The sequence below is a fragment of the Nyctibius grandis genome, chromosome 1, assembly GCF_013368605.1.
Source record: "Nyctibius grandis isolate bNycGra1 chromosome 1, bNycGra1.pri, whole genome shotgun sequence".
Lineage (NCBI taxonomy): Eukaryota > Metazoa > Chordata > Aves > Nyctibiiformes > Nyctibiidae > Nyctibius > Nyctibius grandis.
Window position 1 is genome coordinate 45,372,821 of NC_090658.1, and position 21,005 is coordinate 45,393,825.

General features: G+C 39.3%; 1 protein-coding gene across 1 annotated transcript in view; it reads right to left on the reverse strand.

The window, feature by feature from the left end:
* Positions 1 to 2,237: 2,237 nt before the first annotated feature.
* Positions 2,238 to 21,005, reverse strand: part of KCNK1 (potassium two pore domain channel subfamily K member 1) — a 32,856-nt gene continuing 14,088 nt past the window's right edge. The window contains exons 2-3 of the mRNA XM_068411073.1: positions 5,416 to 5,811; positions 2,238 to 2,497 (exon numbers count right to left, since the gene is read on the reverse strand). Of these exons, the coding sequence (XP_068267174.1) occupies positions 2,238 to 2,497; positions 5,416 to 5,811 (656 nt within the window). The remainder of the gene's footprint in view (positions 2,498 to 5,415; positions 5,812 to 21,005) is intronic.

Below are 21,005 nucleotides of genomic sequence, written 5' to 3' on the forward strand. Positions count from 1 at the left end.
CTACATTTTGCATTTGTGTACACGCTGCAAAATTAACTTCATCATTTAGCATCTGTGCATATCCTTTAGAGCTTAATGTTACACTGAAATTAAAAGAAATCTTGAATTTTAAGGTACTGAAAACAATCAATAAAACTCCACTGGAAAAAACAGTATAAATGTTTCTTGTAGTACAGTACTCTTAATTTTATGTCACTGTCATTTTAATGCCATAATCTTCAATTCGCTGTATAAAGAGAAGCCTAGGGAAAAAAAATATCTAATATTCCTAAGTCTGTTAAACTCTGGTGATTTATGATATATGTACAGTATATAAATATATTTATGTATATATGTACATATATATTGGTTAACATTCATTATAAATAGAACTGTGTTAACTTAAGCAGTATAAAAATAGCCAGTTTCCTGGGAACATGCAAACACAATATGCTCTCACCTAATCTATAAAACCCAAAACAATGAAAAACTTTAGCTCTGGTTTTCTATAAATATAAATTTGAATTGAAGACTTTCAGCTGATTTAACCACAAAGTAAGTTTTTCCAGTAAAGATATAAAATCTGTTTGATGTAGCTATAATTAAGCTCAAACACAGTATATTTTGGGTTATTTACTTTCAAGTATTTTTCCCACGTGCGCTAAATCTAGACACGCTGCATTTTTTTCTTTTACAGTAAAATATTATTCAGCTCTAAACACTAAAAGCCAAATTACAGGCAATCTGGCATGCTTGCACTGCAGGGAAAAGGCTCTCCTCTATGCTCTTCCTATGTGGGAGGCTGTCCTAATATGGCTATTTGTGCTCCAGATCTTCTGTTCATTGCAAAGCATTATCAAGATTCCCATATCGTAGGTTCTTAAGGCCAGAAGAGAGAGTACTACAACCACTTAAGTCTCATCTCCTGCTCACTGAAATTCACTCAGAGGTCCCTGCATTCAGCACAGTGACTGGTAACTGGACTAAAACGCCTTTCCTGTTACAGCCAAAGAGGTTCCAGCTTCAGAGTTGAGCGAGATCTTGACTTTTTAGTGACTTTTCCCAAGGGGAAAAAATTCCGGTTCCATCCGAACCAAATGTGACATTTTTCCTTTTTTCTTGCCATATGAAAAACTGAAAAATTGTTTTGCCCTGAAACATTCCCTCCTCCTCCAAAGTGCTCTGAGTACTAGTTAGAAAAGCAAAAGAAGAAAAAGGAGCTACGTTCCAAGGTGACACTACTTCTATTCCTCCACTTACCTATCAGCTCAGCAGAGAGCACACATTGGGTTGGACTGTGGAAGAAACAGCGCTGAGTCCTTCTCCTGGACAGATTTCAGCCATCTACTAGGAGAATGCCATAAGCACATGACTATGCCAATCGTGGCATATGCTGAATTTCAGTTCTCTTTTTCATTCCATTCCACATAGCTAAAAACCCACTCCTACACATTTCAGAGGACAGAGGACTGAAACGCAGCTGTCTCCCTTCCCTACAACCCCACCTCACCCAGCACTTTAAATTGGTCTTGCTACCTCTCAGAGTTTACAAAAGTATTTCATACAAACAGCACGGAAGACTCAAGGCACACTCTCTTCAGGACAACATTTTTCTTGTTACTGGGGGACCTTTTAAGGAAGCAGGAAATTTGAATGTAAATGGCATGGGCAAAGGACGACCGGAGCCTTGGTTTTTCATTCCTAGGATTATTATTTGCACCTGCAAGTTACTGGGTAATAGAGGGATGATCTAGACACTCCCCGCTCCAGCAGATCTATAGATACTGCTTTGGATATGTTTTCCAGATTAAGATATTTGGTGTGTTTGGATTAAATCTGTGACTACACTTCTGACAATCGAAAGTGCACATCCCGAAATTCGCTATGTCACTCAGCTGCAAGATGGGGTGTGCAACTAAATGAGTCGGATGCCAGTGAAGGCCTGCTCTCCTAAAGATGCTGGATGAAGTTGCTTGTGCAAGCCTTTCTCTCTGGCACCTCTGAAAGTGGTACACCTAACTCCTTATCCCTGAAGCAAAATGGCCTAATGTTCCCAGCCACATCCTACATTTTTTCCCTATTCCCAGGGTGGCTCCCACATTTTTCCCAGAAGTCTTTTCGATGTCAGAAGTGATGAAACCTTGTTAAAGTAGCACAGTCTTCCAGCTTTTATATTTTCAGAAAAAAAATATGAGGCGTTCTATTTCTTATGGTAAGTAGCATAAATGCACCAAAACAACAGTATGGATAACCCTGTATTAATTGTTGAGAGAGCTGTCATTGGAAGTTGGGGACTGGGAAGTCACAAAAGGCTCGTTTGCCTTCTGATCGTCCTTCATGGAGGCTGCTTGGTCTGAGATGGAAGAGAAGGAGAGCTGGTCATGTTCCATTATATGCACTTGGTCCTCTTCCTTGTCCTTCTTCACATAAAACAGCTTCCTAAACTTTTTGAGCTCATGGAGTTCACAGAAAGTCTCCAGAACCACCAACATCGCGATAAGGCCCAGCAACAGATAACCTGGATACACACACACAAAAAAAAAGTGTTTTAATTATTAGCAAATTAAGTGGGTCTGGAACAGTTTTAACCCCGTAACTTTTCCCACCCCTGTCATCTCTGAACAGTATGTCAATTTTCTTTATGAACCCACTTTGGAACGTCAAATCCTTTTTTTCCTTTTTCATTCTACAATTAACAAGACCCCACATAATCAAAAAAAGTAATGCTAGTGGCTTTAATTCTGTTACAACTGTTAAAGAGAAAAATAAGTAACGGCATTAAATGAAACAGAATACTAAAGTTTACCACATGCACTCTCCCCTATTTACTTACGACCTTCATGATTAAGTGCTCTTCAAAAGATTTTTTCCCTTATTACACCTACATGTTACAAATAGAAGTAAAAATATGGCAGCTAATTATGGTTATGTGTTGTTTGTACCAGTTTAGCAGGACAAATCACTTATATTTCATGAAAACTTTTAAATTATTTTCCTTTAAAATTATGAGAAGATATCTGACACCTGAAATGAGTGGAAGAACAAAGCAACTAGAAATGTGTACAAAACCAATAAAATGAAAATGAAAAATTACTGTAAAATTACTGCTGATATTTGAAAATCACGATAAAGTTGCTGTATCTGATGACACCTTGAAGATTATTTGCAATGTTTTACTAACATACATAAACTACCCAAACTTGAAGGGTTACTTAAATGATATTACTGATATCTGTAAATGATAATATTGATACCTGATATTACTGTGGTGGTGTACTGACTCTGATTTTTAAAGGTAATAGTCAGCTCCCATAGACGGAGACTTTTGGAAATGGAGCTTTGTATGGTTAACAGCTCACTGTGCTCTTTTTTTTTTTTTAACTCTTCAAACATATGCATCTAGAATTTGAAGGAAGGTGTTAAAACGAGCATTTCTTAATCTCAATGTTTCATTAGATCCCTGCTACTGATCATTACAATTTAATGAGGTGCATGACTATTTGAATATTTTATCACTTCAATGAGTAAATGAAGCAGAAGCTAAGTGTATAATTATTAGTACAACATGCTCATCCAAAGGCTGAACATTAAATGTGCTGAAAGATCAACACAGATTAATTATTATAATCTACATATGGTCACTGTTCTGTTACCTAAAGGCATAAATATTTCACCTGTAGTTACAGATTATTCACCAGCAGTAACACTCTCCTTTTCCTTCCAGGAGCACCATTAAATCAATATTGCAGTACAAAGTACTATCTAAATCAGCACTATAGCTAAAATTTATGAATTGTTTTTAAGCTTTATCTCATGACATCAAATAGGAGCTATGCATTAACACAACGAGGAAGTGACAAATCTATGTCAATTAAAAGGCAACTATAAATCTGCACTGAGAATTTTGTAATTATCTCTGCAAGTCAGTCCAGCTGATCACTTGATTTAGAACAGGACTTGTGTTCTCCTAAAAATTCTTGAAAAGCCTGTAGCACTCATTAAGCATTTTCTGATGTAGAACTCCAAACCTTTTCTGGAAGAAAATTTAGGTTCAGCAAGAGATAACATTTTATACATCCTGTTTGGTCTCTTGAATTATCACATGAAAGGAAAAAGAGTAATTTAAAAGTTGTGACCTTAAAAACTGTTGAAATTAAATATTCTAAGATCATAACTTTACCTAAAAGCTACTTTTTTTCTTTTAATATTTCCTGAAATTTATTTCCTAAGTGTTCTAAAGTTTGAAAAAGGATAGTCTGAGCCATAATGTTTTCTTCTTGCCTTTGAGTTTTCAGAACGGTTAGAATTTTTCCAAGGCCTTTACTATGCATGACTTTCTCCATTCACTGCATCATTTAGCATCCCCAAATCAACTCTACAGATCAGCAGGGTAATAATTAAAAGCTATTGCGGGTAAGATAAACATGATGGGTAGAGGGGGAAATCTCGTGCAATGACAACAGGCCTGGCAGGAGAATAAAATAAAGTGTTCTGCTGGCTAGTTCAAGGCCCAGTCTTTAGGTAAAACACAAAACCAAGTTAATGGACACTTTGCCTACACTAAGATTACTGGATCATCCACAGGAGCACGGACAAATGCGTACCAGTCTAAGAAATGGACCGGGCAGGAAAGGTCTGTTTTGGCCATTCAGATCTTTTAACCTGTGTGTCTGATGACCCAGGACTGTGCAGACTGAAGCCATATCAGAAACTGGGATGCTTCAAAAGACTGTCACTGGGGAATATTACCCTCAGCATACATTCATTCAGAATGCCAACACAAAGATAATTTTCTTAGCTCTACTTTGATCAAATCACTGATCACTGTTGCCTCTCTTCTGTGTCAAACATAATTAAACAATTTAAATTTAACATTCGTGGTCTTGCTTTGTTATCATCTCAGTCTACTTGTCTCTCTTTGACAGCTGGTATGTCCCAGTGCCAGCTTCAGCTACCTTCTGTTACAACTGGAGTCAGAAACTTTACTATTCTGTCTCATTTCCCATTGCTCCTTGATTTCTTTCTGTTCACCTGTCATCTCACCTTATGAGATGACCTTAGGTTACGAGGATTATCTTACTGACTCTCTGATGCACTGAAATCTTAGCCTAAGATGATCATAATCATTTTCATAAGAGTAATGTGAGCATTTTTTTCTACTATTAATAAGAGAGTAAGTAGCTATGGTTTAGCACAATGGAATTCTGGTTTTAGCTTTTTCTTTCTTAACTAAGAAAACTGACCTTATTTAAAGGTTTCCTCTTTGCACAGCTACCTACAATGCCCAGTCTGCTAGCTGACAGCTCACAAAACAATCACCATCCACAGAATGGAGAGGGAAAGTCTGGTTTTTTTTGGTTTGGTTCGCTGGTTGTTTTTTTCTTTTTTTTTTTTTTATAAAATGCCTTTTATTTAGCTGGTTCATTTGGCACTTACATGTAATTCCGATTTTATACAGCTCTCGGAATTTTTGATTGTAGCCTTCTCCTGGCACGTAGTCTCCAAGGCCAATGGTGCTCAGGGAAATGAAACAAAAGTAAAAAGATTCCAAAAAATTCCAGTCATCTTCCAGAACAGAAAATATTGCTGCTGGGATTAAGAAGAAGCATGAGACAGTGATGAACCCAAGGGTTACAGCATGGATGACTGCAACAACCTGCTTGGAGAAGCCCCAGCGAATGTGGAAATACAGTACGGGCCGCCTGGTGACATATACAATGATGCGCTGTACCACTGCTGTCAGGAAAAGCAGGGTAAACGGGATTCCGATGACCGAGTAGATGATGCAGAAGGCTTTTCCTCCATCAGATAAAGGCACTGTGTGTCCATAACCTGCAACAAAGCAGAGGAGGCCCAGGCTGAGCTAAAGCTGAGAACTCATGTACCAATTTGATATTGGCTGTATTGTGGGAGGTAAAGAACCGCTTCACTATTGATAATTCTGAATTCTGCTAGTCTTGACAAATGCTGTTCAAAGGTCTGTTTTAAGCAGGCAAACAAAGCTTAAGTACTAGCAGTAAGAAAGTAAAAATTAAAAATTATTTTTATATCTCAAAATGGTGAATGCAATTGTATAAATGCTTATTTTGGAGAAGGAAGCAATGCCTAGTCAGGAGTGGGAACCTATGCCAGGAAAACTGTGTTTTATTCTGGGTTTTCTTGCTGACCTTTTTGTTTAGTTTTACAAAGTGTTGTAACTTCTTTTACCCACCTTGTCAAGTGGAAAAATCCATACTTCAGAAAAATGTTCCTAGATCTACTCTGTAGTAAAACGCTCTAAGACCTTTTGTGAAAATCATTTAAATTACATAGAAGTGTTATAATCAGCATTCCATACTATATACTTCCATGCTTCCGCAAGGTATTTAGATGATAATCCATCAAAGGTATCTAAAAAGCAGGACAATCATTTTCAAGCAAAACTCCTAGGATCTAACTACTGCGGCTGGATTTTTGCCTAGTCATTTACATACTGGAAGTATCAGTAGTGATCTGTTTAGAGCGCAGGACTGTATCCACTGTTGTACAGGCTGATCATGGCCAGCAATCTCAATTCCACAAATGTGTGCAATTACACTTGTACCCTGCACGAGCAACTACGCTGCCAAAGCACACTCTGCCAGACAGTCTGGTTCTAAATGTAAATCACAGGCACAGGAAAGAACAGTAAATCCAGCAGAAACCAGGAATGCTTTCTTCTGTTTGCCAACCAAAAAAATGAGTATTTTGTTTTCATTGCAGCAAGGAAGAGGAAATCTCTAGAAATCTAGTCTGGGCAGTCTTTACACTGATATCAAACCAAGCAAGTGCAGACAGGCCCCAGTAATTCTGCAGCCCCAAATCTGCCAGCTCATTGGGGTTACGTTAGTGCTGTACAACGAGGCATTTTCCAGAGCTGCTGCAACTAGCTATCTTGAGGAGCGCAGGCAGAGCTCAGTGCATACAGGGAAGTGCTGCTTCTGATCTCTGCAGCACTGGACCAGGCAGACATGCCCTGAGGGCTCCTGGGAATCCCCTGCCTGCTCCCCTGTGAGACCTGCTGCTCTGCAAGCCCCTTCAGGTTTTATATGAACATGAGAGATTTTCCCTCTATGTTAATGAATGTAATAGTAGAAGCATTGTCCTTTTAGGTTTCCAGCGGAGTAAGGAAAGGAAATGTTCTTTTTGTTTAAGATGCATAGAAACACTTCCAGACAATGAAAGATGGGCAAAATGTCCTACCATTACAACGTACAAAGCCTTAGAGAAGAAATGCATGAGGTGTAGTTTCTCCATGTTAGCTAACCCGACAGGAAACTGCAGTTGTATTTGAATTTTAATGACATTATGAATAATTTACCCAAGCTCAGTCTTTTGAACCCCTGATAATCATATTAATTGATGGCTTTTTTTCTTGCTTACCTTCTGTTTGCTTTATCTGTTTTGAGATAAGAGAACCAGAACTGCACAGACCATGCCAGATGCAGGTGAACCAGATTTATGAAGCTGCAGAGAAGGTTTCTCACCTTGTGTTCTACTCTGTCCTTAATAACGCTGGACATTTGACTGGCATTTCTGACTACCACTGAGCTGACACTTTCTTGACCCTGTCTATCAGAACCCCAGCATCCTGCCCCTCAGAGGCATCTGGGGATCCACCAGTGCAGATCCCATCACTTCATATGTGAAACTATGACTGGTTTTCCTGTGTGCATCACTTAACATTTTACCTGCGCTCGTTTTCAAGTGCCATTTTACTCCCAGTCGCCCTGCGGCTCTTCCATCATCCGTTACTGCCTTAAATAATTTTGTGTCTTTATTAAACTTCGTTACCTCCCTCTTCCAGGTCATTTATGAGTATGTTGAACAGCACAAGCCCCAACACAGGCCTCCAGGAACAACCCTTGTGACATTCCCCTACTTTAAGAACTAACCATTTTCTCCTACTCTGTTTTCTATCTTTCCCTCTCTCACATCCATATGAGGACCAACCCCCATTGCTTAGTTTTCCTGAAAGCATTTTGTGACAATCAACTCCAAGTTTGGAAGAGAAGCAAGATGTGTGTTCTGAGTAGATCATAGGGTACCTAAAACTGACCTGTGTGACACAAACACAAAAAAGGCAACTGCAATGCTCCTTCACATCAAGGTGCTTTCAGTACAGCAGAACTCGAGGTGTGTTACTTGAGTAAGATGCAGATCAAACCTTCTCTGGATGCATCTACCTCATTCTGTATATCCACGCTTAAAGAATGAATTCAGACTGGAAAAAGGGCAGAGAAAGGTTACTGAAACCATCAGGGGAATAGAGACTATTTTATGAGAGGAAGATAAAAGTGGTTGGCTTCCTCAGCACAGATGAATGGAGTCTGAAAAGTGATATAGTATGTCCCTGTTAATACATCAGCATACAAGTACTACCAAGGGAAAAGAAATGCTTTAGATGAAGAATAATATTGCCACACAAACAAACAGCTTTGATGTAGCATGAATAAATTTAGTCTAGAAATTAAAAAAAGGTTTCTAAGCTTCAGAGAAGTGTTTTGAAGCAGCCATTCACTTTTGGTATTGGGGAAAGAACCCAGCTATGTTTAAAAAGGAGCCTGATGAAGCTTGGTAACTTTATGGATGGTGCAATATCATGAGGCTATACATGACAAGCAGAAATTAAGCTTGCAGACCTAGAAAGTCCCTTGCCAGCTCCAGGGTCCTAAATTTAACATATGTTTGCACTGTACAATTAATCCAAACTTTCACTACTTTGAACCCAAACATCCGTATCATGTGCACAAAAAAAAAATCTCTGACACATTTGTCAGTTTATGCATAGAACAGCTTGATGGTGATTTAATTCCAGCCTCTGAGCTGACCCAGGCAGCAATCAGTTCATTTCTTGGCGAGGAGGGGTTCTGTTACCTCTCCAATACTTCTCTCATAATTCCTTCTGAAGGACAGACATCCTTCCAGCTGCTACACAGTATGCACCCAGACCCAGAGGAAAGTGTAGAATGAGAAAGACTTTACTACAGGAAAGTTTGCAAGAAGGTTATATTAAACTGGATGCTCAGACTACCTTGCCTGGTTAACCCTTACAGAAATTTTCCCAATTCACAGAATTAGTTGAGGTGCCTGAAGCAGATGCTGCCTTCTAAGATCTGCTCTGCTGTTCTGGTGAGGTTGTCACATCACTTAAGGGATTGCTGTGGGGATTGTGTATCTGCTTTTCAGCTGCTAACAATTACAGGAACTATAATACTAAAGAGCGTTGACAATTTCAGGCCGAGGAGAGAATATATGCTCCACTCAAGCAGCAGCAGTAAGAGGATGACATCTTCCAAAAGCAACGGATGAGTGATCAGTCTTTGCTTGCTACTCAGGATACAGAGTCAGTGCTTGGGAATAATAACAGTGAAAAGCTTGAGCTAAAGCAGTCACAATTTATGAGGCTATGGCAAGTGAGGAGGAAAAAGATCCATATTTTTTCCCAGTATGAAATTGCTTATGTGACTTTTCCTAACAATGTCTATAATCTTAGTCATCACTGAACAAAAGTCATTAAAAAAAAAAACCAACACAGCCATACATTAAAAGAGAGGAAATTATCGATCTGTGGCAGGAGATACTCCATGTTTGCTTTCAGACACTTGCGCTCTATTGCCTCCCATCTCTGCTCCTGCACCTGTTTGTAGCTTCTTTGTACTATAACCTCTTCAGGGAAATGCCCTTCTATAATCCCTCCATAAAGCGCCTAGCACATGCTAGTTCTACGTAAATAATAGATAATAAAATGTATGCCAATTTGCCTTTTCCAGTGGAAACTACCATGTTCAGAAGCATTACAACTGCAATCCCACGATATTCTTTTTGTTATGAAAAAGGATGTTTGCAAGAAGGGGACTACTTACGAAGACATTTCTTTATTCTATCAAGGAGACTCGCTATGGGTGACTAGAATTAAATTGCCCATGTAGCATATCTGATAACTGCATTACTGATTACGAAGGCAGACAAGATTTACTCAATGCTGTATTTTCATATGTATAATGCAAATATCAGATAACAATCACCCGTTTAAGAGCACTGACCTTTGAAATACCAAACCCTCAGATAACCTACCCAAACTGGGAAGCAAAGTGACACCAGAAATAAAAGGATATTACTCACATACACTCCCTTCTATTGTCTATTCATAACTTAGAGGTACCATTCCTTCAAAAAAGCTCACAGAAAAAACGCATGCAAGACAAGCAGGATTTGCCAAATAAGATCAACGCTCCGTCTAGCTAAGTGTCTTGAGACAGACCATATTTGATTGATCATACAAACAGCAAAACCCCACAAAAGGTAGACAGTTGGCTTTCAGTTCTGTTCACATACAGGGATTTTTTCCTTAAAAGTCATTTACTCTCTTATGACTTGGAGGACTTCTGTTTTAAGTTTACATAAATAAACATGCCTTTACCTGTTCTGATGTAATTTTGAATGTCATCAGAGTCTACAAAAGTGCTTATTTAAAAAAAATCATTTAAAATGCTTAAATCTTTCCACATTGATCTTGGTGCTGTGAGTTGTACAGGTCAATTATGTGTTCAGTAAAATATTTACGCTTCCATTTGGTGTCTTTCAAGTTAGTCTTTTGCTCTTATATCTTTCTAAAAAGTCTTGGTCATGACTTTTCTATACTTTCCAGTGGTTTGTATCCCTCTTGTGCAAGTTCCTCTTTTAGTTATTTTCTCTTCTGTCTTACCTGTGTCTATTTGTTCCTGGTAGATCACTTTGTAGAGAAATACACAGAATTGATCATTGTATTCCAGGTAAGATATATTTTCTCCCTCCATTTTTCTATACCATCACACTTTATTTTCCAGAGTAGCTTACAACAATGTCCAACTCACAACAGCCTATGTCAAACCCAGCATTGTGTACGAGCATTTCACACTACTGTTCCACCCTTTGTTAGCTTGGCACTTGTTGGCACTGAGTGTTTTCTCCTTTCATCCATTTCAGATACTGCTTTGACCAATCTAAGCAGTTCTCTATCATCACTGCTTTGTCTCTTCATAGTTCAGTCCCTCCCGTAGCTCATTACTTGGTCTTCTCTCTGTTAAGAAACAGTGGCCTTCTTACAGGTCTTTTGGGATCCTGACTTGAGCATTTAATGCCAGAGTGCAGAGGTGCTGCAATTCTGTGATTGCAGATTGTGATAACCCAGCCTGGACTTCCACACAGAAGTTCCCAGAGGCTGCCCCAAAGGGTGAATGTTTGAATGTTGTAAATGGATCTGACATTGGGTGAGGCAAGCAACAGGTAAAGAGAGGTGCCACAGCCCTCAGAAAGTTTCCCCTAGACAGCCTCTCCCAGGCTATGGTGATGAAGCCTGGAACGTGTGTATGAAGGCTGCAGCACTGGCTCTTTTTCTTGCCCCTCTGTTACACTCCCAGGGCATCGGCTGCCCATGGTTGCTCTCACAGGCTGGTCCCATGAATGAGGACCACTGTCCATGGCATTAAAGCTTACTCCTTGCCGTGACTTAAACAGTCAATGGTTTTGTGTTGTCTGTTGCCTTCTGCCAGATGCTCTTCTCCCTCTTTCCTACCACACATTCTGTCAAGCCACTGCTCCCTCAGGTCCCCCTAGACCCAGGTGACAGGTGACCTGTTGCAATACCATCAGCCCTATGTGGCACCACTGAGCTTCTCAGGGCGGGGAGGGGGTTATCTTCAGCACATCCAGTGTCCTCCCCCACACACCCATTCAGACGGCAGAGTCCTAACACCCAGCCCCAATGTGGCAGCGCAGTGCGACAAGTGTGCTTATCCTTTTGCTGGTTTGAGTCAGTGTCCCCGAAGAGAAGTCAGCCCTTTAAGTCTACTCATAATCTCAAAATGCCCCAACACATGACGTGAATCACGTGCTATGTATTAAAGTTATGCAAAAATCTTTCATTCATCCCAAAAGTAACATGACTCACTGGAACATGCTGATGATGAAGGTCAATGAGAATATTTATATAATTTCTACACTGTTATTTTTATAAACCTTTGACATTTTCCACTGCGTTTAACAGGGAAATACAACCTTCTTCATAACTGGTCTATTATCTTCTAAGATAAAAAGGAAATGTCAGGTGATGGTAGATCCGTGTGGCAAGAGATTCCGTGTGGAAGAGCATAGCAGTAACCAAAGTGATCAGAAACTTGCCCTACAGAGTTCAAACCAACAACACTATGATTGAAGTAGCTGATTAGGAAGTTTATGTAAAGTACAGCAGCTGACAAGGCCATAAATTTGCAGTCAAAGGTCACCTACCACACAGAATGAAAGAAATTAGAAAAAGGTATATTATGCAGCATATCTACACGTGCCAAAGCATCTGCTCAGAATCAAAGTCTTTCAGAAACGGTATTTTGCTTTTTCTACTTCTATAGGGTGTGCACTGGGAAGGACCAGCTTTAAAGACAGCTGATAGGCAGGTGGTTAACCAGCCTTTTAGCACACCACTGCACGTAAGCCTTTCTTCCCTGCAATACAGGCAGAAAAGAGAATATAAAGGACTAAACAGGCATGTAAACTGGTGCATAACTAAAAATGTGCTAAACAGTAGCCTTGTGCTGCTAGAGAAGACTTTTCAGACATCTTAGACATTTGAGACACAGCAATACCATTAAAACAAGACATTAAAAGAGAGTTATATGTTAAAAAGGGTAAAAATTAAAAGTTCACCGACACGGTTTTGTTAAACAAACCTGAGAACTTTGATTTCCAGCCAGGCTGAGATAAGCTACCCTGCTAGAAATGACGAGGAAAAATTCCACTATGACAGGCACTTTTAAGCAGAGGAAATCCATTTGGATGTTACATTTTGCTACCTCCTCAGCTGAGCTAATGGAACTGGTTTTGTGTGCACTGAAGGAGGGAGGAAGAAGAGCTGCTGTAAACTGAACTGATGAAATTATCTGAGTTAAAAAAAAAAAGTGGGAAAGTGAGGAGGAGATTTGTTTGAAACCCAGTTCATTTCACTAATGAAAGCTTACAGCAGAGTCCTCAAAGAGTTGCACAGGCATAATTAGGAAGGTGATGAAGGGTGTGACAGAAACCTCAAACCAGTTTTGCCACTGAAGAAAACATTCATTAGGTTCATCATCACACAGCACCAGTAAGGGTGATTTCAACTTCCAGCTGAGGTGGTTTAGTATAGTGCTATTCCAGCTTCCTTCAATAATAATATATCCATCAAACCTCTCTAGAATAAAAGTGGTAAAAACACTTTTAAACAATTAAATTAACCATGAAGATTAGATCTTCTCCATAACGATTTCTCACCTAATCACTTCTCAGAATAGAATTGTTTTGTTTTGCCAATTTCTAGTGTCAAGGGACTTCTTCCAAAAAAGAGATTCCAACACACTGCTTTGCATGTATCTACTAATGGTACATGGCTTCAATTCCTTCTGAGACCGTCCTTTGCTGCCATTAGTTATCAAAGTCGAAGACTGCTAATTCCTCAGAACCAATGTCCTGCTAGCTAGGTTTGGAGTTGCCTTGGAAAGGACCAGGTTCATATAATCTGCACACAAATGTCACCTGCTGCACCAAGAAAGGCTGAAATGGCTTTGAACATAGACAGTTTAGTAATAAGATTGTATGAGTAATTTGGCTGGCTGTCAGCAACATCTGAACTCAAGAAACAAGCCAATGGCATGGATATATCTGCTCCCATGTTCAAAGCCAATTTCAAAACCAATAGAACAGCTGTACGCCAGAAGATTTATATGTTGCAAAGCATATAAAGTCTGCCACACCTGTTCCTGCACAGGAAGCAATATTTCACCTGCCCAAAGAAACTAAGCTAGAAACTGCATCCACAGACGCTGGGAAAAGGGGACGCTGACAAATGAAACTGGGGAAAACGTTCGTATGCGGACAAGGGATACTTCCACACTATTTATGTGAGTACATTGAGATAAACAGCTTGCTTTACGGTCTTATATTTGGCATTGTTTAAACTGCCCAAGGATTTGTACCAGTGCTGGCAAGACACTGATGTTCAGTTCCTGTTCTGACTGATGTGATCTGGGTCACCTAAATAACTGGTGTGACAGTGGATATAGCTACATATTGACATGTAACACATCCACATTCAGAAAGCATGGCAAGTGTTAATCAAAAATAAATAAATAAATAAACCCAACATCTCATGCCAGAAGCAGGAGTAATGATTCCAATTTCCTACTGAGTATGTTCTTAGCCCTCTGAAAAGTTATCCCCTTTCCTGCAATAATCCCAATCCCAAATCCATGCCTTCTCTGGGATTCCCACATGAAGAGACAGCAAAAGCTCTTACTGACCTGGACCTATGCACAGGGTGGCACTCCTGGTGGAAAATCACTTCTATAGAAATAAAATAAATAATTACCCATATAAAATACATTAAAAATTCAGTATTTAGCAAATAATTTGTGTACATAATATTATTTTTAAATACATGTAATAAGCATTTAGAACTTAATACATAAATATTTAAAACTAAACTAAAACTCATATGGAAGTACTTCATATATCCTACAATACCACTACTGTTCCTATTCTTTTCAGTTACTGTATACTTATTGTGCTACCAAAACAGCATAAAAATATATCCTTGCCCTCAAATGTACAACTTCAGTATAAAATATAAGGCAGCCAGTGAATACGAATGGAAAGATGGAAGAGAATGAGATGATACTGGGCAGTGTGTGACACAACAGCATCCATATGCCACCTACATCATCACTACTTAACCTACCCTTTCAGGTATTCATATACATTGATGAACTCCCCCCTGAGCCTTCTCTTCTCCAGGCTGAACAGTCCTAGTCTCTCCCACCCTTCATAAGAGAGATGCTCCAGTCCCTCCATCATCTTAGTGGCCCTTTGCTGGACTCTCTCCAGTAGCTCCATATCTTTTTTGTACTGGGGAGCCCAGAACTGGACCCAACACTGCAGGTGTGGCCTCACCAATACTGAGCAGAGGGGAGGATCACCTCCTTCGAGGTGCTGGCAACATTCCTAATGCAGCCCAGGCTACCATTAGTCCTCTTTGCCGCCAGGGCATGTTGTCGGCTCTCCTTCAGCCACTAATTACGCAAGGAAAATTGAAAGTGCATTAGGTGTTTTCAGATGAGTTTAACAATTGGGACCAGAATAAAACCATACATTGTGCATCTATTTATTTTCTTAACTACAGAAAAATTACAGTATCATATGTTTATAACAAGAACTCCTGTATCTTTTTTGCTGTTGTAAGTCCACTCACAATTTTCTAGAGCAATACATGCTGTCCCCTTCTGCAGCCTAGCAGTCCTGGGAACTCCAAAATTAAAAAAAAAACATTTTATAATTCCAAAATTACGCACGGAAATCCTTACATTATTCATGTTTACCATTAACCCATTTCTATGATCTCCAAGGAATATTCTTTTTCTTTCCAGCTAGGAAATGTGTTAAGATGGTTGTTGCCTTTGTTCCAACCTAGCTGCCGATGCTGGAGAATTGTCTGTTCAAGGAGAAATTTCTGTACCCTGGTACTACATTAAGGCTGCTGTGCACCTTTATATATAAACGTGAGATCTAGGAGGTGGGAATATTGAAACTGTGGCCTGGGCATGTCTTTACAATTCCATTTTTTTTCTGTACCAATTATGCAGCAGGAGGAACTGTTGTCACTTTAAATATTCAGGACAAATGACAATAAAGCACAAATAACCTTTTATTTCTTTCTTCAAATTCTGACATACTTTCACATGAATTATAAATATTTTCTCTCATGTAGAGATGAAAATATAGACATGTCTTTTCAAACTAGGAAAAAAAAAACATGTTCTTGAAGACTGATAAAAATAGCTTTGCTTTGCTTCACCTGTGAGTTAGCTGCTCTCGTGATCCACAAACACTAATATTAAAATGCATGTTAAAAACATTTTTCAATCAATCAAATTTGAGTGACAAAACGTAAAGCAGTACAAGTACTCTGTTGTCACTTCAATCAGCAAGAGAAAAGCTGCAGTCAGTGCAGGAGGACCACTGGAAATTATATATTCATAGATGGCAATTTTCCATTTTAAAAATGTGATCATTTTTTATATTCTTCACATCCCGCAGAGGCAGTAAGAGATATTACAAGATATCATGATGAAGAAAATGTTTTTGTTTTGTTAGGCTTGTCAGCAAAGCTAGTCCTTTAAAACATGAAAATAGTTTGGTTGCAACAGATCTTATTCTAAAAATATCATCTGAATGTAATGAAAAAAAATTTGATCTCATTACTTAAAGGATTAAGCATCTGCCAATTCCTGCCCAGAACCAATTATTTTGACTATTGGAATGTAAAGTATAGCAACAGAAAAAATAAATTAGGGAAAAAAAAAAAAGAATTGCATAGGCACCTTGTTTACATTAGTATTACAGCACAGTAAATGTGGATCCATAGAGTGGAATACTTGGTAGCACGGACCTAAATTCATTATTATATTTACGCAAGCCAGGGTTTACTTCAGATTTGCTCTACTGTGTTCGCAAAGACTGGATGCCCAGTAATAGCTGAAGTGTGCTTCACTGCTCTACAAGAGTGTCTGTTTGAGGTTGTTCAATCAAAAAGAAGTCCAGTCAGCACACTCCAAAAATGATCCACAAGTGTGAGCCAGAAGTGGGAAGTGGGAATGATTGGGAGGTTTGTTTCAGCAGTACACTCTTGTTCTGAACCAAAACACAACTGCAGGGCCAAGAAATGTGGCAGACTTCAGCTGCCTTCAGAGTCTGAAACTGAAGTCAACAGCACTTCTCTAGCATCAGCTCCCGCACTCATGTTCAGCAGGGCCATGCCAGAGTGCCTTAAAAGTACAGTTCCCCATATGTGAAGTGTTTCCACTGCTCTGATAGGCTCCAGATTTTTTTGTAGGGAAGAGTTTCGCTTATAGTTTCTGAATTGCCATCATGACTCAATAAGACGAATGACGACAGTAATTAACAGCCTGTGAGGCTACCTGAACCACAGGCCACTCAAGAACATACATGGATGCTCCGTAAAGTGAAGGGAAACTAGATATAACTCTGGGCCAAACCAAACAAATGCTAGTATTTTCTAATTCTGACCCAGATATTCTACGCTTCCTTTCACCAGAAAGTTCATCCATGTCTTGCTCACACCACCATGCAAGGCAATGCACACCGGACGCAAAGACTACAGTCTGACAGGCATGCTGAACGGCTAACAAGCAGCAACATTTTGACCATTTACAGTGACTGCTGTTTTAGCCAGTATTTACTCACAGTTACTAGTTAATGAAGTAAGTGAAAAACATTACAACCATATAGCAGTGATGCTAATGATGAAGTCATATGGGCAGGGGTAGGGTGTTACAAGGAAGTGCTCAATACACATACTGCAGAGTAAAAGGATGTGTTGTACCAGAGTAGCGCAACAGTAGATGGAATCCACTGCACTGGAACCAAATGCAGACAAAAGAGTAAGTACAGAAATTAGTATGTCCTTCCCACATCTGAGATGATTATTAGTAAGTGTTTGGCGCAATACTATTCCTTCTCAACAAAAGTATCAGAGAGAAATACAACTCAAAAGATAATAACTTTAAGTGGAAAACGATAGCATTCTTTCATGCCACCACGGGACACCGGATCTTGCTAATCCCTCCTGGATACATTATGTATGAGTAAAGCAGACATTATCAGCCCAAGGGAACTGTTAGACCCTTCCAGCAGAGTCTACATGAAAGCATGCATTGCTCGCCACCAAAAAGGGACCTACCATGTACGAAACAAGGGTGGCAGGACTCCACGAGAGGCACATACTCCATTCCAGGGCTAGTAAACATGCCTGTAGAAAGGACATGCTCTCTGCAGGAAGAGCTTGGGTTCTCCAGGCACTCAGCTGGCAAAGCTTTCCCACTTACCCTGCGAGAGCAGACTTTTCAAACCCTAGCTGTAAGCTACATAGGTCCTATCAAACTGTCCATTGAGAAACTCCTTTTTGTTGTGACATGCTAAACCTTCAGCCTGACATGAGGTTCGTGTGGGTTGGATCTGCGCTCCCAGGGAACCCTGACAACTTCAGTCATGTTTTTTGAAGCGACACATCATTAAAGACTTCATGCCCTGCTTGTGCACGGCTTCACACTGTGCTCAAGGCAGGAGCAAAGACCAAATATGCGAGTGCATTCAGCAGACAGAGGTCTGCTAAACCTCTGTGGCAAAGCATTCAGGCTTTACTTCTATCACAGATGATAGTCAAGAGATACGCATGCATTTCTGGGTTTGCTGTTTGGGGTTTTTGTTGTTGTTTTTTAAAGTTAACAGTACTTTTTTCTTTAAACTTGAAGCGTTTATATTAGAATTTGGTTCCTTTTAGTGTTATCCTGGATTTAAGACCCTATAAGGGTTAAACCGCAATCAAACCAGGATCCATCTGGTGTTGGGATTTTTTTCCCCCCCACAGACCTCTCAATATCAGCACATCTCTAAAACACAAACATCACATCTTTAGATCTGCCTCTAGCAAAGATTTAGCATAAGTAAAGAAACATGTATCTTGTTTCAACAGTTATTTTCCCTGATATCTCAAATTCATTTTTCAACAGAGGGAAAAAAATGAAAATGACAAAAGTCTGTTGAATAAAATCCAACCAACAGGTCAAAAGCAAGGTGAGACTTCCTGAGGGCTCCTCTGAGAATTCCGCCAGAAAAATTCCAATTATTCTTTCATTGGTTTACCTGCCCGCTAGGCAACAGATGGTCAAAAACCTGTATCAAAGTAGGGGCCCCACCAACAGACTACTTTATTGTGAATGTTTCCTGATAGAACAAACTCTGTAAGTCTCAGAAATTTGATAAAAGAGAAATATGAATGAGCTGTCTTAGGAAAGCTTTACATGTAGTCCTCTGAAATGTTAGAAAACAAGACAAGGTTTTGTGCTGGTCTTTTGTTAAGGGTTTTTGCACTGTTATGTTTAGCAACACATATGCAGCAGCATTCCCACAATAACAGATTGTTAAAGCCACTGATCACCAAGCAATCAACGAAACAGATTCATTAAAAACCTAAAAACCTTCGTAAGAACTTCAACATCAACTTCAAGGTATTGAAAGGGGTACAAGCCCTTCTGCAGTTCTTCCTGGGATTCATATCCTTAAATATTCAATGTAGGAAAAAAATCTTAACAAGGAAAATGTTTTGGCAGAGAGACCAGGAAAGAGAAAAATCATATTATTGACTAGATTTAGCCAGTAGTTTGTCCATGATAGCAATCTTCTCATTTCTCTTGTTAATTTGATAAAAAGCCTGATGAGACTTTCACCTTGACTGTAGCATAAAGGTGGTAGGTCTTACACAACAGTAATACTTTCAGATTTTGTCATTAGATATGGCAGTCTGCGCCTATGGAAAAATTCATTTAGCAGGTAAGATGCATTTAGCATCTGATTGGCAGTGAAGCTGAGAGGATACACACTTTGTGAAGAGAGTGGTAGAAGATGGAGCTTTTTCCTTCTGGAAAAGGTCTGGAACCATGCTTTCATTTCATGTTGCAGCTTTCTGTCTCACCACCTCTAATTTACTTGTAACAGGTTTTAAAGTTCTATCAATTACTTCAGCCTTCCACCACTTGAAAGACATCATTTATGCATGGTGTACCACAGGGACGTGCCAGCTGCCACTGCTAGGCGCAGCACCTGTGCAGTAATGGTACTCAGCTTGAAGGCTGGTGCAGTTTACTGGGAAGAAGTTACTAAAAATTGATAATTCGCAGGTGTTGCCATCCCAAATGCACCTTGGCATGTGTCAAAAGCTTCGAATGTGTTGCAGTGGCACTTACTGCAGTGCTTTAACCACGTATCCAATTAGTGAAGAATACCTATCTAGTCTTGCTAAGTTATCATTTCTTGCACTGAAATGAGCCGCAGTTGTTCTTCCCTCCATCTGGGAATAAAAAGAAACAACCAGCTGCAAATTAGTATGCTTCCCACCTCCACTTCTGAAAGAAAAATTGCTTTATTGCACCATCAGGAAGAACAGAGCATGAAAACAGTGAATGAAACTGGTACTGTGGGCAGTAAGGAATTATCACATAACATTAAAAAATTAGGCCACTTCATGCTATGGAGTTAAAAACAAATCTGTAAGCAGCATCTTTGCATTAAAATGCAACCTCACATGGAAGAAAGTGTTGTCTACTAGACAGATACAGCAGGGGAATAGGAATTTATACTTCTAAGCTTGTTATTGATTTAACATGTGGAACTCGGGGAAATTACCAGCATCAGCTCCCTTGTTTGGCAGAGGAAGACACATAGTCCGTACCTATCTTTGTAAGATACTTCAATATTTCATACGTAAATCAATCAGACATCACAATGCATTTGCATACAAATAAATCCTATTTCTGTCTTCTGTTTTAATAGCTATTTCTCAGAAACATGAAGAATTCAACAGCACATAAAGCAAAACAGAAGCAAATAAATCTAACACAAATAGCAAAATCACTAAAGCAACTAACAAAAACACACAGAACTGAAGTGCATCAGTCTCCACTCTTACAAATGGCATATGCCATCTGGAATATTCATTTCTAACTTAAAAATAATCATTAAGAGAAATGAAGAGACAATATTTACACAGGGGCCAAAGTGAGATACTTTTTCAGATGAGATGGCTTATTCTAAACTCTAAATCATACTCCCAAATATGATGCTTGACGGTACTCTGCCATCTGAATATACTCACTGTTTCATGCTCAAAATAGAATGTTAATTTGCAGGGCCCAGTGGGGAAATACTTCAATTGTTGTGAGAACTAGCTTACTGAACCATAAGCAAATTCTATAGATACACTGGTCCTATTGAATCATTCACATGTTTAGGACAACCTGCATAGCAAACAGTAATTGTGGGAAACATGAATTTGATTAGTTACACTGGAATCAGGATACCCAGGATAATCACAAACAGTAAATAAAGGGAAAGGAAAAGAACAGCATTGTAGTTGCACATACTATTTC